The sequence below is a fragment of the Thermobia domestica genome, chromosome 12 (assembly GCF_964235325.1).
Source record: "Thermobia domestica chromosome 12, izTheDome1.hap1.1, whole genome shotgun sequence".
Lineage (NCBI taxonomy): Eukaryota > Metazoa > Arthropoda > Insecta > Zygentoma > Lepismatidae > Thermobia > Thermobia domestica.
Window position 1 is genome coordinate 228,276,064 of NC_137465.1, and position 18,358 is coordinate 228,294,421.

Below are 18,358 nucleotides of genomic sequence, written 5' to 3' on the forward strand. Positions count from 1 at the left end.
AATAATGCATTACTTTAACTTTCATAGCAGAGTGTTCTGGTTTACACCACGACCTATTACTTGACTTGGTTTTCTTTGATGAATTATACTGGCCCACCATTTTAGGAACACGCATTTCAAAGATATTTAGAAACTTAGTTTAAAAAAGATCAAATGTATCACTGGCATTCAAATTATCATACTTAATGTTTACTTCCTAATTTATACACGATAATAACAGAATGAAATTTTGTAAGTAAGTTTCGGTGATGGGCCTACTTGCGGTAAGTTTGGTAATGGGAAAACTAAAATTGCAGGATTCTACTTTTGTATTACTTTTGTATTGATTGACTAGCACGGCATCATGATGTAAAAAGAGAAATTTAGTTATATTGCATGTTAAATATTCCGGTTTTACATTAGTAAATACATTATCTAAGCACGCTGTGCTTCTAGTCGGTCTACGGTTAACCACTTGAAGAGTATGTTGTCTGTGTAGATTTAGTAACTCATAAACAGTTCGTTTCTCTGTCGTCACATAAAAATGTGCGCTTACATCGTCCCCCTTTTACTATTTCATGATTATGCCATTTGTTCAGAAATGTCTATAACTGCTCCGATTTTTCTAAAAAAAAAAAAAAATATTTGGATTACTATCAGGTGTTCTATAAACAATTATTAATTTGTATTGCTCTACAAAAATTGCAGTTGACTCAAATTCACATTCAGTATTGAGAAAGTTATATCTAATTGACGATATTCCATGTAATAATTAACATAGATAGCAACACAATCATGTCTATATTTACTCCTACTCTAACAGCTTGCCTTCATAAAACCATCTATATTATTGTATTGGAGTTCAGTATCTGTATTCCAATGTCCACTCACACAGTAAATATTTCTCATTCTCATAGGCAAATCTGAAATAATGAGGAATTTGTCCTTTAACCCTTGAACATTAAGAAAGCATAATTTTATTAGATTGTTGTGCTAAGTTGACAACTTTGGCTGAAATCAATTCTACTTCCTGACCCACATTACCTTGTACATTTGGATGTTTACTAACACTTTAATTTTTATTTATACCATTAATTTTACAAGAGTTTTCCCCTGGCTCCATGAAATTTTATATTAATTCATGGAGATGTGTGTATTGAGTTTTCCTGTACAGACCACGTCATCGCTATTGTCTTGTTACTTTCAAATTTAATGGCTACGATATTGTCAATTCTTGCGCAGATCTTTATACTTAATACATCCTTCCCAGCTTGATTGAGATGCATACCGTGTTGAGTGTACATTTCTCTACCTAACTTGCTGACATCCACCAAATCAACATTCGTGAAATGTTTGCACATTGCTTTTAGTTTTAAATTAGTAGTTTGAATAGCTTTATTAACATGATTCTTTAATGAGACCATAACGGTAAGGGATATTTACCACTATTACTTTACACTTATTCAAAACAGAGAGTTTATTTCTAATCCTACTCACAACCTCACTACCTTCAGTCGTGACCACAATCATTTGTTCCACTTAATATTACTACATAGTTACCTTCCTTGTTTACAGTGTTTCGATTGATACCAGATAACACATCAACACTTTTCGCTCCAGGCTTGATGTTTCTTTGTACTGCCAACTTGTGATTAGAATTACCACTCACTTTTATAGACAGACCTCGACCGTGACTATCACCATATATGTATACCTGCGACTCCGACTGAAGCTTTCTACATTCACTAATGTTATTGTTTGTATGTTTCCACATCTGAAATTGCATTATTGTTTGTCTCATATGCATGAGTCTCCTTGCAGTTGATTCCTTTTGTGATTTTCCTACTTGTTTTTTATTTGAATTCATGTCTGCTTCCCTTTCAACGTTTTCCAACACACTATATCTGTTTTCACTTACAATTAAACTACTTGAAACCGCATCAGAGTACTTTCTGGTCTACTGTTACTTACTTTCTTCCACATCCCCTGGTAGGATATCCTTTGAGTTTCAGCATCGGCTTCAACTGTCTTTATTCTTTGCTGCAACATTTCATTTTCTGATTTCAGGGACTTCATATCCTCCTGTAATACGTTTATTACCTGTAAAAAGGTATCAGTGCCTGCACGGCCATCACAGTGGTTTGTTTTTCCATCCTGGCAATATGTTACCCCTTGCACTTGCATTTCATTATCAATAACACTTCCTTTTTGTTTCAATTATGTTTCATTTTTATTGATTTTATAATTAATATTATTCCTTACAATTATAACTAAATCTAATTCCAAAATTGTCTGAGTATTTCTCACCATTGTGTTGATGTTTATGGATTGTCGAGTAATCTAATTTAAAAAGTTATTGATTGTATTGTTCTGCCATAAGGAATTAACCAATGTCTAACACATGGAATCTTTCCCGAATTTTTAAAATTATCACGATTTGTGCCTGTCTATAAAAAGTACCCGAAAATTATCCATCTAGTTATCGACCAATTTCTCTGGTACCAGTCTTCTCAAAAATTTTTGAAACTATGATACATATGCAGTTATGTGATTATCTTGATAAGCATAATGTAATTAGTGATTCACAGTTTGGTTTTGTAAAGGGTAGATCTACTGTTGGAGCGATCGATTCGTTAGTAAAGAAGGTTATTAGAGGCTTTGAAAACAAGGATTTTGATCAGGCAACATTTTGTGATTTAAGCAAAGCTTTTGATTGTGTTGAACGCACAATTCTCCTTAAAAAATTAGCGTACTACGGTATCAAGGGTTTAAGTTTTAGATTATTCAAGTCTTACTTAGAAAACCGTAAACAAATTGTTTTTGTAAATAACAATAAATCTGGTATTGAATCAGTTAAGTACGCAGTACCCTAAGGTTCAGTACTTGGGTCACTTTTATTTTTACTAATGATAAATGATCTATCTTACTTTTTATCTCCTTACTCTATATTATATGCTGACAATACGACCTTCCTAAATACTAGTCCTGATCTTAGTACACTTAATGCTATAACTGAAAATACATGGGATCAGATTGTGATTTGGTTTCAGGCTAATGGTTTTTTGCTTAACGAGAATAAAACTCAACATATGACTTTTAGTCTAAAAGAAGCGCCTGTTGAGAATAACTCAAAATGTATGAAGTTTCTAGGTATATATATTGACAAGTTATCGTGGGAACAGCATATTAATTATATTTCTGGGAGACTCTCAAGAGTAATATATCTGCTAAAACATCTAAAAAGTCATGTTCTGATAACTATGTCAGATCAGCTTACTTTGCTTTTTTTCAGAGTATAATTTTGTATGGTATATTATTTTAGGGTAACAATTATTATGTAAATAGCATTCTTTTAATACAGAAAAAGGCCATCAGAATTATTTTAAACGCAGACAAATTAGCTCATTGCAGACCTTTGTTTATCAATCTTAAAATTATGACAATAATCAATCTATACATTTACGCAGCACTCCTCTATATAAAAAGTAATCACCAAAATTTACAACTCAGGCAAGACATCCATTCGTATAATACTAGAAGCAGTAAATTCATAAATCGTCCATATCAACGACTGTCCAAATGATTAAAGTTACGACACTTGGAATAAAACTGTTTAACAAGTTGCCTGCAACACTAAAAGATGAACATATAGATAGATTTAAAAGTAAGTTATACAATTGGTTAGTTGCAACGTCCTTTTATTCTTTACAGGTGTATTTTTATTATTCAATAGAAGTGTAACGCATTTTCTAATCTCGTGTTGAGCTAGTATTTAAAATGATATTGTTATTGTCATTTATTTTGTAATGTCATTTCATCAATAATTTAGTTATAGATCATAATTTATTTATACTTACGTATCAATATTGTATCACATTTTGACGTTGTCTATTGCTATGTATAGTTTAACGACAATTAAATAATTTATTATTATTATTATTATCATTTATATTATAGGTTTTCAAATGCTGGCGTTCATACATTGCATCGCAGTTAAGTAAGAAGCAAAGGTATTCAGAGGCAACTCAATTTCATCAACAGCTACTTCTGAAAATTGGTCTTGGCCAATGGCTTTCACATGCTGCAGCGATTTCCAAAATCCGTGAGACACAAGCCACTACAATTGCTCTTCAGGTATGAACAGGGAATTTAATAGCTTTACTAACTAATTAATGAATTGTTAACTGCTGATTTCTATTCAATGACATTTTACACCAGTGTGCAAATTAGATAATTCATATTGGGGGATAAAATCAGGCCAACAGGATGTAGAGTCTGAAGGTGCAATAATTCAAAATGAGACAATAATGCCTTACACCCCCCACACACACACATAAATATGATATGATATCTGTAATAAATAAGAGATTAATTAATTCAATAAATCTACCGACAATAACTATGTATATATTGTCTGACATGCACATACCACACCTAACCTTTCAGAACGTGTTTAAATGCTCACTGTAGTACCCGTAGCTCTCTAAGGTTTATTTACTTAATAATTCGGCCCAAGCGATATCCATGATCATAAATTTATGTTAATTTTCCCGCTCATATCGAAATCCTCCACTTTGGTTATTACACACAGCCTTGAAAAAAATATCCTAAAAACCCTAAAATTATCAGTTAAACTAGACACTTAAAAAAAAAAAAAAAAAAAAATTACATATTAGCCTATCTTACGAGAAATGGATTGTTGCTGGTCCCGATTTCTTGCATCAAGGTCAAATCGAAGGCCAAATATTTAAAAACTTTTAATTCAAATTTCGAGCTTGTGCTTCTACTCCCCGCTAATGCTGCACTCTTCACGCTTTTTTTTTTTTTTTTTTTTTTTTTTAAATATCGATTCCGTGATGGAGCTCAGAAAGTCAACACTTACAATTTCTTTACTGTTAGACAACAGCTGAGTTGATTTGATGTACTACGTTATCAGATGTAGTAGCTATAAGCATTACATTGAAGTTTTCCAGACAACATTATTGGCGTGGACAGCAAACTGAACAGCGAAAAGAAAGATAGAAAAATGAAGGGTTATCTTTTAAAAAGCCCACTCCAGTTGAAGTGCTTATACAGACACGGACAATGACATGGAGAATCAGTCGTATTAGCAAATCCTGAAAAAGATCTTCAATTATGCGCTTACTCACCTTCACTAATGTGTCTGCTCACTAGGACGCATCCCCAGTGTGTACGTTAACATATAATCACGAGAGAATACATAAATCAGATTTTGAATACAGTTTCAAAAGTTCGTTTTCGTAAAATATCCGACCTTCGCCAAGTATGGTGGAAGAAGCTATTTGTTTACTTCTTCGTCAATCACTACGAGCATTTATAAATCCCTATGTGACTGTTATGTATGTAATCGAACACAAGGATCTATTTACATTAACTAATACAATTCACTCATACAATACTAGGCAGAATTGTAATATGTATATTATCCAGCAGAGCTATGCAAATTTTAGCAGAACTGTCTATATGAATTGTATAAAATTATATAACAAATTACCAACAAAGTATAAGGACATTAACGGATATTCAGAAAACCTCTGTTAGAATTATTGCTAGAAAAAAGCTATTACTCTGTGGAAACTTATCTTACTGACAACATATAGAGAATGTAAACCATATCTGACAACTGTAATGCTTAATTGGGGATTGTCCTCATATTGTAAGCTATGAACAGGCAAATAAATAAATATGAAATATGCGCAATTAATACATTCAAATTGACGAACGAAGACGAACTGAAGGGTATAAGGATACGGGTGCAAGTAACAACTGTAGTCATAAAAATATATTTAACTAAACAACGGTGACAATAGTGGGGAAATCAAAAATAACTAAAACCGAATAGTTTACTTCGCTCATTTTAAAATACAGCTAAAAGATTAAATTTACAAAAAAAGACAAAAATCACTGAAATTTGGCTTTATACTAAGCATAGTTTGGGGGGGGGGGACGAGCATCCCCGGTGGGGATACTTCAGTTGATTTATTTGGGGGGAAACAAAATGTGATTAGGAGCGAAAATCCCCTCATCCCTGCCAGTAATTTGCACCCTGTTTTACACCTTTTTATTTATCTATAATTACATCTTCAGGCATTAAAAAAAATTAACCTTATGTACGTTAAACCTGTTAATACAACCAAGTACCTACATACGTTAAACCTGTTAATACAACCAAGTACCTACAGGGAAGTGAAATAGTAGTTGAACTGGGAATAGAGCAAATTCTTTGAAACATATAAGATAAATAAACTCGAAAAGTATTCCGGTTGTATTTTCTCGACGTGTTACGGATTTATGAAACAATAACCAATCATCGAATTTTCGCTGCCTGTACTAGGAGCATTGTCAAATATGTAAAACACAGCTAGGTAGAGATTTAATACAGGGAAATTAATTGCATAGGCAGTCACAACTATGTACTCTCACAGAGCACTGAAAAATATAAATTACCAACAAAGCTTTCATTATCTTTAAAAGATTGCATCGTGCATATAACATTTTTTTTTTTTTTTTTCATTCAGTTGAAGGAATCAACTTAAAGTTCGACATGAAGCCCGATGTTGGAATAACGTCATCGACACCTTCGCTGTTGTGACCAGCTACAAAAGAGAAAGAATAACGGCTTAAAATACAACATCTGAAACCTCAAAATAGTTATATTTATTCTTTATAAGTTATAATATGTAGTAAACGTAGTTGCGATTAGCAACATGAAGTGCAATATCCAATATCGGGTTATTCATAATATTTTTAAAAATCACAATAAATAAACTAGGCAACAGACACAAAATGTTTATTTACTGAAGTAGAGATATACTCACGAAGTTTAGGTATTCCGTATCACAATTTTCTATATTTCATAGGTACTCAATGTATCCACTTCTGATGCTCAATATGTCCTCTGCATATATCTACGCAATAATTCGTTTTTCCCCACAAGTGTGTCAGCATGTCACAATCTACCAGAGCTACAGCAGTTGATACGGTTGCGAAAATCCTGGAGATAAGGGGGAACGGGGGGGGGCATACAGACAATATACTTCAGAAACTCCCCCCCCCCCAAAAAAAAAGTCATAGCGTGTTAACTCCCGGATTACGGTGGTTGTGAAAGAACGCTCACCTCTGGAGAGGTTAGATCCGTATTTGATTCCAAGCCATGTGAATTTTGCTGGACAACACTGTGTTCGTGGATTTTCTCGGGTTTTTCGTTGTTCCTCCCGCACTCCCATCCCATCATTTATTTCATAATCATTCGCTTTCAATAATCATACGTTTCCTTTAGTCTACAAGGCATAATTGTGGAATGTAAACTACAAGTATCATTTCATTTCAAAATACAATACAATCATCATAGCTTTTATATTAGACTTAAAACTGCCAAACTATTACGAAAAATGAAAATAAAGCAGAATATTGCTGCTCAAATAGTCAACATTACAAACCTAATATTTCATCGTGCTGACGTAACATAATTACAAGCAGAAAAAGACAAGGAGACAATTTCTAATATGAGAAATGGATTCTCTAATGTGATGAAGCAATCAAGCTACTTTGTCTGATTGCTCCACCGTATAAAAGAGCCAACCAATCATCACATCGTTCATATCGTAAGTCGACTCCTTGTATTTTCTACCTATGATTATATTCGTCACACGATGAAATACACCACGATTAAGTTTTTTGATGTTGACTATTTTAACTTTGGAACCAATAAAGATAAAATTTTTACTTTTAATTATTTGAAATGGATTCCATGTGGTTGAATATTTATCATTATGAAACAAAATTGAAAAAAGGAAGAAAAGTCATAGGATGATAAGTTTCAAACAACCTACTGTATTTATGTTTAACACTGAGGATAAGGTACAACTATCCAACAGCCGTTATAATTTTTCATTTAAGAAGTTCTAATGAATGAAATTTCTCTCTCATAGGAAAATCTTATTCCGAAAGTTCGATCACTCTTATCTTATTGCAACTAAAGATACAATTTTTCTCTTAATCAAGTAAATTATGTTATTAGCAAATGAAATCAAGAGTAGTCCTTGCCAAGCATTTCCATTGACAACTCGATCTAACGCTCCTGGTGAAGAATTTTTGAATCTGTCTCACAAAGAATATTAATTTTCGCTTTAATAACTAGTTTTAGTATTGAAAAACAGGACTTAGTGCTTTTACAATAACATCAATATTAAAATTAAACATTCATTTAATAAATGATTAAATGCTAATGTGTACTATTCTGTATTACATTTAAGTCAGTTTTATTTTCAATATTGTTCATGAACATATTTGAAAACTGCCTTTTCTTTACAGGCGGCAATACGACAATTTCGTTTGGCCCAGAAATATTGGAAAAAATGGAAAATGAAGGTGCATGAAAGAAGACGCTTTACTCCTATTAATGCAAGATTACCAAATCATTTTAAAGTGCCAGATATTAACCACAAATTACTTAAGACGTACAGAGAAACAGCACAACTTAACATTCCAATCGCAGTACAATCAACAAGTAGGCAATACACTAATGTAACTACTCAACATTCGATAAAATTAGATGATGGTGATGGTTTATCAGGTATGAAGACTACGTTAAAGAAAGCTCCACGAATACCTGAGTTTCTTCTCAGGGACCGAGAGTTCCAATTACTTACGAAAAATGGTTCACAAAATTGTAAGAATAACTATGATTTTGATACTGCTCACACAGAGTCTACCAGAACGAAAAACATGAATAATGTAGATAATCCAGAAACTCCTCTATATAACCGAGCAAGTAGCAGTGCTTTTACTGGAAAGAAAGTGCATGAGAATGTTAGTGTTACGAAAACAAAAACAAACATATCAGTACCGACAGCAACTTCTACCGGTTACAATGGTAATTTCTACTCACCATCAGAATCTCTTGAAATTTATCAGCAATATCTACAGCATGAACCAATTTGTCGAACAACAAAAAGCACCAAAACTATAAGCAACTTAAATCCAATAGATTCTGAAGGAACAATAGAATCTAGTACAAATAGAAGTAAGAGTTCTTGGGACTGTTGTAGTGATATTCATTATGCTGTTAACAATATTACCGATACTCAAAAATCAGATTGTTCAGTAAATGCAGTAGGTGGAAAAGAAAGAAAACAGTCAGAAACTTTGTGGACTGACCTAAAGAATAACGAAAGTTCTACAGAAAGTGACCAAAATGTCTGTTCACATTCGAATCTACAACTTCTTCCTCCTTCATATTTCGAAAGAAGTTATATTCGGAACACATATTCAGATGATATACAAATGTATAAATCATTAACAACTGAAAGTAAAACTCACCTTCAGCCTCCTGAAGATTTCCAATTCACAATAAGCTGAGCTGAGCTTCAAAATATTGTATTTTGTAGAGAAACTGAATTCATAGAGATTTACGTGCATCCAAACCTAGCTTTGGCAACATACTGACAAAACTCGTAGGATATATATATAATTTGCTTCGCTTAGAAGTGGAAGTTTACGACTTCATAGTTCTACGGTAGCTAGAATTATTTTTTGATCACCTTCTCTGATTTACCTAGTTTTTATAATGTTTTTCTTGGCTAACTTCTCTCAAGTTATCTTTCTCCGTAAGATATGGACAATCCAATTTCCAATGAGCAATCTTAGCTCTAAAATATTAGCTTCTTAACTATTAACTTTCTGACACAACAGTAGGCTAGGCTTTTTCCAAGCACCAACGATTAACAAAAATGGTGAATAAATAATTTAAAAATAAATAAAGTTACTCGATAGCATGTATAATCTTTTCCTGTGCAGCTGGCTTGACCCATCTACAATTCGTCATGTGCATACATTATTTGAATGTTTGATATTTAATAATAAATTTATCCATCAATGTCAAATGACTAAATTATTTTGAGACTATTTTCTTTCGGATTATTTAAAAAAGAAAAGTTTCTTCTAGTGGTAGCTTTAGCTTAGTGTAAAACATTAACTTTATAAAGATTAGATTATACCAATAAACTTAAAATGTACTCACGTTGCTCTTCCAAATTATTATAGATGTTTTACAAAATCACACTAAACTTCAAATATCAAGACTTAGGTAACTCAAGATATTTTGTAGGAATAAGACATTGTAACGATAATAACGATAATCTTTATAAGTATGTAAATATTGTTATGGGACAATTGTCCGGTACAGAAGATATCATTTTCTTTTATGACCAGACCTGTACATTTATGTTGTTAGGTTTTGTGGCCAGACAAATTTCTAAACAGTTAAGATAAAATATGCAAGAACGCCATTGTGAACGAATGTATATTCAATTCAAAAGGAAGAAATAAGAATGTAATATATATATTAAAGGTAAATGTGGAAAAATCTTCGGAAAATACATAAGTGTAAATCTAGATCTATTATTTTGTGTGTTATCATTGAACATTCATTGAGTGAATTACACCTAAAGCAGTTCAATAATCAGGTATTCTGACGAACTTAGAGCAAATATGTAACCCACTGTGCTAAATAATTGAAGTTAGTAGTATAAATTGTTACAACGTATGGGAAGTATATGTTTATAAAAGTAAATAAAAACAAACGTTACCTACTACCATCGTTACCTACGTTTTCACAATGCTAACAGCGAGAGTTTGGCGTTTAATGATTTTTAAAACACCTATAACAGTTCGGAGGAGACTATTTTGAGTCTGAGATTCTTCAATCGGTTTACGTTATAATTAAAACGCGCTTTTCAACGAGTCTGTAGCAGGCTCGTATCCACGATAGGGAGGGAATTTTCACTGCCCCCCCTAAAAATTTTCATGGTAGGCTTGCAAATGAACTATAATATCGTTGAATCCCCCCTCCCCCTACATTTTTGGGCTGCCTACGAGTCTGGTTTGTAGCTTATCGTACTAGCAACGAGTTTTCCTACACTTAATTCAATAGAAAGAATATATATTTAAATTTTCTTGTCCTTATGCTTTACCACAAAATCATATTACAGTCTTTATGCCACACATCATATTTCTCAAGTGAATTCAGACGTGCTGGGGGAATTGGAAATAAACAACCTAGTACTTTTACGTAAAAAAAAGGCATCCTTTAATATCATCATATTTACAAAATATCCACTTAATATTTTACACGTAGTTACTTCTTTTTCCTCTTAATTTTCTTAAACTCTCCTTCTTGTGAAGCCAATGATCCTAACAGATCTTTCACCTTCTTCTTTCTCTCCATATCCCTAAAAATAATAAACATTTTATTATTTCACGCGAAAACAAAATAATAATAACCAGGGCATTCAAAAAGTACTTCGTTATGTATTAAATAATTTATTAACAGAAATTTTCAGACAAGACACTTCACGCACAGATGAGATAACGCAAGACTCTAGTAATTAACTTCGAGAGCTACCTAAACTGCACACAGATTCCAATCAGTATATAAACAATGAACAGCTAAAAATATTTCATTACTTCATACCAATTTCCTTAAATTAAAATAACATGGAAACATTCTGTCTGTGTCGAAAATTCCTAACACCAGTTTTTAAAATCAGTTAATCTAATCCTTCTCATATTGCACATGGTAAAGTTACTACAGGAAATCCTGAATTTCACAGAAGATTAGGATAATGTCAGGGTCCTGGCAGGCCAACTCTTCTTTTTCAATAGTATTTTCTTAGAAATAACTGGATTACAATCCAACATAAAGAACCGTATAAATTTAACATCACGTTTACTTTTACAAAACAGAATGAAATGCATTTTCGACCGAACGAAAGCTACTCGAAATATAACTTCTACTAGCATTACTGTCTATATATACACATTAAACCAGAAAATAATAACTCAATAACAGAGCACAAAAGAAAATAAACTGTAAGCACTTTCGCCAGATAGCCTCCAATCTGATAAAGCAGTCAATGCAAAACGCTTCTAGTTTTTTCTTATTTCTTTAATTCTGTGTATTAGTGTTACTATTTTCTGGTGGGTGATTTATTTTCTATTCTTCATTTCGGAAATATTTTGTTCAACTATATTACAGACTATTGCACACGAAATGTCGGATTTGGCAATGAAATGTGAAACAGTAATTTGGTAGAAGGGTGCTTTTATTAATCAAATGTAGGCACCACTAGATGTTATTACCTTATCCTAATGAGATACTAGTGCTTTAATGCCATATTCAAGGAAGTTCGACATTCTAAACTGAACAAGCTCCTAAATAGAGACATTCTAACCTAAAAGAAGAAGATATTTCGTTCCTACTACAAAGAAGTGTCAAAAACAGGCCGTTGGTCAGTAGTAAGTGATGAGTACGTGGACATGTATGAGTCTCATAGTTTGTGCACTCTTTTTCTTATTACGTAGATAATCGTGTTATCATGAAGCAATGCTAATTTTTGATATATTTCATCCAGCTGGAGATGCAGTACTTTCCAGCAATTAGTGTTTCACCAGTTTTCAAGAACAATAATAGATAATAGTAGCACATCATCATCTTTCTTCAATGAAGAGTCGGTTTCCGCATATATTTTGGTACCGCATCAACATCTGCTCAATGTGTACAATACCGACGGTTAACCCTTTTTCCTCACACGACACTACTTTGTGTAAAACCACGACGTTTCAGTTCCGGCGGAGGAGAAGAAAATACACTTCCACGTGATTTCATAGGGAACCCAATTATCTAGTATCTTTATTTCTTAATTTACTCCATGGTGCTTGGGGTCCCGGGTTCGATCCCAGCCCCCGCCAAGTGAACTTTGTGATGGATAAACACTGTGTGCGTGGGTTTCCTCGGGGTTCTCCCATTTCCTCCCACTTTCTTAATTCCACCATTTCATTCATTACGCATCATCATTGTCTCCTTTAGCCTAACCGGCATAACCGTTGGACGTAAAACTCAAAAGATTTCATTTCATTTCATTTTTCTTAATTTACTTCAAGTGCTGGGAAACTAGAATAATATGCACCCAATGTCATTGCTCTGTTCTTTACCATGACGAACGTTAGACTTCACGAATGTCTGCAACTCATCGGTGTTCATAGCTGCTGATACGTGCCTACACGGTTCACTTTTCAATTTTCGTATCGTCGGACCGCTTGAACTTCTCTGTATGAAATAAGATAAACCGCAGGGAACCATCGACGTATGGTTCGTTCATTAATTGTAGCAGGTTGAAATGTTCTGTTGACGTTTCTGGCTATCTCTGCTGCGCTAAGTTTAAATTCGTAAAGAAAAAATTACAAGGGTGATGTATATACATATCATGCCTATATAATCACACGGTAGGATATCTTGCTCACGTCCAAAGTATAAACCGATCCGTCACTTTCCGATACAATGGCACAAACAGGCAGCGTTTGGAAATATCATATTTACGTCATCGCGAAATCCGACAATTCGTGCGGGGGCACGGTGGCTTACCTTTAGTGCGTGGGGTCAAGGGCACCGATTTCTATGCAAATTTGGGGGGCCCATTCAGATGCAGAAAGCACATATGACGATTTTTAAGACAAACTGCATTCAAATTATGCCAAATATTATACATTTACAAATACAATGAGGGGACCCACATGAGCTTTGGGGGGGGGGGGCTCGTCCCCCCAGGATCGGCGCCCTTGTGTTGGGTCCCTGGTTAGATCCCCGGCAAAGTAAGTTTGTGATGTGTAATATCATGTCGGTGGGATTTTTCGGGGTACTCCTTTTTCTACCACACTCTCATTCCACCGATTCTCCCATCATCATTCACTTGCCTTAATCATCCGTCTCCCTTAGCCTAAAGGGAATAATCGTGGGACGTTAAGCTAAAAGATTTCATTTCCGACATTTCATGCGAATTACCTTGTACCTTTGGACCTGCCTGGAACTAGACTCAATCGAGATTAAAAGTTTTATGAGAAACCTCATAAACTGAAACAATATAGCGATTTCAGTAAAAATAACATTTTAAACGAACAAGTGAAGTAAGATGCTACATTTTTTTAAGTAACATCAAGGAGGCAAAGCTTCTTGAACATATCTGTACACTGTGAAGCTTATTATTCATACTAAATATCACTAAATTACACTAAATATCATAATACCATAGGTACTTCGTGTCAAAATTGTAAATACTAATTTACGCCTGTTTAATTGTTAATAAATTGACAGAGAGAAGATAGAGATTACACATGAATATGAGATAGCATAGCTTGGCAATATATCAATTAGTAATAATAAAATATACGAAACGTACTTCTGGATTTGTTCCTTGATCTGGTGTTTAGCTAAGAAAGCACTGTCTCGTCTGATCTCTCTAATTGCACCTTTCATTTCTCGTTTATACTTATGAAGAAGCTTCTCTTTCTCTTGGCGCTTCTTCGACACCACACGGTATTTCTTGCCATCAATCCTGAAAAAAAATATAGTACTTATTCAAAAGTGTATTCCCTCTTGCAAGTTATACTACATAATGTATAGTAGTAAGTGCTAAATATTATGTAAGTTCATAAGTTATAACACCAAGTGAATAGAAACATCGTGGCAAGTGATAATAATTATGTAAATTCATACTGAAATGCTGATTTCCTCTGATACAGATCTTTGTTAGTAATTTTTTACTTGTCTTAAGTTAAAAATATTTTCAAGTAGCAGAAAATTATATAAACATAAGCTATTGATAACAGTTATTCAGAGCTTACTGGCTACAAGAAAGTACGCTGAAGCACATGAATTATACGTTAAATGATAAGGATAAAGTTATGATCAAGAATGCATATCTTAAATGACTCTCCTCTATCATCAATAAAGTAACAAACTTCAACAGTCGAATGTAAGTACGATTAAACATTTATATATATATACACGTATCTGTGGCTTGGGTCTAAAAGGGCCTTTTTGGCAAAAATTAGATACTCTTCAATTTTAACGTCTATAAATGGATGTTTTCTTCTGCAAGAAGATCAAATGTCAACACGAAATAGTTTGAAATACATACCATTCATATTAACATTTGGTTTTCTTGCACAAGAAAATATGAATTTATAGGCGTTAAAATTTGACGAACATCTCATTTCTGCCAAAAAGTGACATTGGCCCTTTTAGACCCAAGCCACAGACTTTTATATATATATATATATATATATATATATATATATATATATATATATATTGTCCACTGTATCATACGAGGACTGGCACTGAATATTCTAATTTCTATAATTAAAAATAATAAATAAATTAAAAAGACCTTTTCTCGCGGAAAATTTTTCTGTCGATTTCCACAATAAACGTTATTCATTATTTTCGACGCATTTTACATATGAAGAGTAAGGGAAAAAAAGAAGGAATGTCACAAAACTGCATTTTCGAGAAAACGGCGTTTTAATATTGAAAAGCGTGTAAGAAGAATAGGGTTAGTTAAACCTTTTGCCCATTTTACATGGATATTTCTACATCTACGCAAGCGTGGCATATACAATCAAATAGTACCAAGAGTAACCAACAGATAGGGCAAAGCATCCGAGAAAACACATACATGGACATCCCTTGTTTTTTTCCCCTTACCCTTCATATGCAACTTACTATATTCTTATGACTAAAAACGAAAATTGTTTCTCGAAAAAAAAACAATGTGATGTCACTGGTTCATACTTTTAAAGAATTGCTAAGTGCAATGTCCAATGCTTTTGATTTGCGTAACTACGAAAATCAGTAGTTACCACAGCAGAGTCAAGAGTTTCACTACTTTGTCCGCTCTGTTTAAAAACAGACTGTAATAAGCTGTTTTAATTGTTCTCGTGTAAACTAAGATTTATAAACTATAGACTCCCAGAGCTATGCAACCAATTCGTTCTTGTTGACATATTTACACCACCTTAACATGCCTTTTGAACTGAATTTCTCTCCTTGACTTTATTCCTCAATTATTGTTACATATTTCAGTGTAAATATGATTCAGACTGTATCTAAACAATAAATTAACGAACAAATCAATAGTCATTATAGGTATACAGGCCTGACTACGCTTTAGAATCACACCTCGAAAATCTACTTAATGCTGTGAAGAGAAATATGCTGATTAAAAAAAATGAAAGATGAAAAGAACTAGATAAGGACACGGTCTCTTTCAATTTCTTATAAAAATAGTAGTCCAAAATATTCAATGGTATTTTAAATTTCATAAAATTACAGCGAATGTTAACAAGAAAGAAAAACTACCAATAGTAGAGAGCTTAGAAAATAGACGACTCTAATTACTTTACACAATACTTACACTTCCTCAATTTTTGGTTCATACAATCTCAATGCCTTTGGCCTTTTCCGCTCTGCCATCAAGTACTCCAGTTTCCTTTCCTTGACAGCTGCAATACTTTTCACTACGTCGTCTATTTCTAGCACAAAGTCTTCTTGGTACCTTTCCTTTGGCACTTGCACAAGCATGTCCTGAATTGGTTTCAATATTACGTACGCAGAGTCTAGTTCTTTCAGATGTGACACATATTCACTACTAAGCTTAACAGCAGTTCTTAACGCACGAACTTTAAAATCATCAGTTATATCCTTGATTAATAAGTCACTCAATTTCATAAACTTCAATTCAGCTTGCTTTCTGCTAAAATAAATAAATAAATAAGTAATTCAGTTAAAATTCTTTAAAATAATAACATATAAACTTTATTTGCATTTATAAGGCATGTCTCATCTCACATTGCGGATAATACACCACAGCAATAACTTTAAGGTATCAGTCAGAGCCTTATTTACCATTCATCGTAAATAATAGCAGTGTTTTTAAATTCAGTTACTATCAAGCTTTTGAATCTATTCGTGGGTCTGGAACGGGGTAGGAAAAGAAGTTACAATTTTTAAAAAAATATTAATAATGATAATAAATCATTACGATGTTTTAAGGTAGGTTAAATTCGCCAAAATAAGGATAATACCAGAATTACTTTTGGATATAGTGTTTACTCCCCATAAATCCTGATTTACATGATTTATTTATTCTTTCAATAAACTCTCTTCTCTTCTCAATCTAGAGATCCATGATCCGACTCGAAGGTTGAGTGATTAGTACATTAGCAACAAACCTTAGACGTAAGAATTAAATAAACAAGTGTTTCGTGAGCAGCAAGACTATTTTTTTCCGGGATAACTTCAATCAAGATGATCGACTTAAGCACAACTCGAAGTGGACTAAATTATGGATCAAATCTTCTGCGATCATGTAGATTAAATAAAAATGCATTAGTGAAACTCAGCTTTTCAAGGAACCCAAGTTTTTATGCACGTATGTTAAATCATTTAATTCATGATCTGAATGACTTGTGTACACAGATAATTGAAGTATGATATTTTACCGTGCACCAGTGTTTTCGGGCTTAATTTTGAGGAAAAAAATAATACTGCATTAATTTATTTAGCTATTTGAATTATTATTTTTCTGGTTTCGTCTTTTATTCGTACTGCAAAATGAAATTTAATATTTCTTTTACCAAATCACGGCACAATACATTTGGTGTAACGAAATACCGAAATACCAAATCACGGCACAATAGGCTACACTTACAAGACACAGTAACAAACACGTCGGTATTCGTTTGTTTATATTTAACCGATTGCTTTCGTTACAATAGTATGCTTTGCAAATTCGATTGTCGTACTGCATGGTACTATTCTTAATTTGTACAAGGATATCGTTATTGTTTCAGGAATAACACTTTTAATCATACACACCCACAGTGGCATATTTAGGAGGGCGCTTAAGCCCCCCCCTCCCCCCGAAACAAAATCGTAAATCCGCCACTGCAGAGCCAAATATAAGAATAGGACGGAATTAGTACTACCCATGTATATTGCTCAGCTCCCGTTGCTCTTCTTTAAAAGTGCTCGCAAAAAAGGTACGCATTATATTTTAATATATGATATACCCTTCAATACAATTTGATCATAATTGATACATATTCATGTGATTTCTTCATTTCGTATTTATGGAGACAATAATTCCAATTTTATACCGTTTATGTTTAGTACTCATTCAGTGTAAATATCAGCCATAGGGATTTAGTTTTTTTTTATGAAAGTGTTTTCAATTCATAGTGTTTGTGTGTTAAGGGACTTCAATACAAACAAAATTAGAACTACGTTTTCATGATGTTCTGGTAATTACTCTTGCTAGCAAGGTATTTTTAAAATATATCCCGTGCATTCTATGTCTATTACATGCATTGAGTGTTTAACTCTGTGGTCTATGGAATCTGGAAGTTCAATGCCGCGTTCACAAAAGGTCTCCATTGCTTATCGAATGTTTTATGGCTTTTATTTTCTTTTAAGAAAACGAACATTGTTTAGTACTTAATTTTTTCTTTCTTTTAATAT

General features: G+C 33.2%; 2 protein-coding genes across 4 annotated transcripts in view; one reads left to right on the forward strand and one right to left on the reverse strand.

Moving 5' to 3' along the window:
- LOC145666279 (uncharacterized) overlaps positions 1-9,878 on the forward strand; it is a 123,835-nt gene extending 113,957 nt beyond the window's left edge. Inside the window, exons 11-12 of the mRNA XM_081733342.1 lie at positions 3,937-4,113; positions 8,314-9,878. Of these exons, the coding sequence (XP_081589468.1) occupies positions 3,937-4,113; positions 8,314-9,360 (1,224 nt within the window). The 3' untranslated portion in view covers positions 9,361-9,878. The remainder of the gene's footprint in view (positions 1-3,936; positions 4,114-8,313) is intronic.
- Positions 9,879-11,065: 1,187 nt separating this feature from the next.
- LOC145667081 (nucleolar protein 14-like) overlaps positions 11,066-18,358 on the reverse strand; it is a 42,073-nt gene continuing 34,780 nt past the window's right edge. For 2 of the 3 annotated variants that reach the window (XM_081734797.1, XM_081734796.1), the window contains exons 13-15: positions 16,254-16,592; positions 14,235-14,390; positions 11,066-11,231 (exon numbers count right to left, since the gene is read on the reverse strand). In XM_081734797.1, coding sequence (XP_081590923.1) covers positions 11,138-11,231; positions 14,235-14,390; positions 16,254-16,592 — 589 coding nt within the window. In that variant the 3' untranslated portion in view covers positions 11,066-11,137. The remainder of the gene's footprint in view (positions 11,232-14,234; positions 14,391-16,253; positions 16,593-18,358) is intronic. The other variant, XM_081734798.1, reaches the window with a different exon arrangement.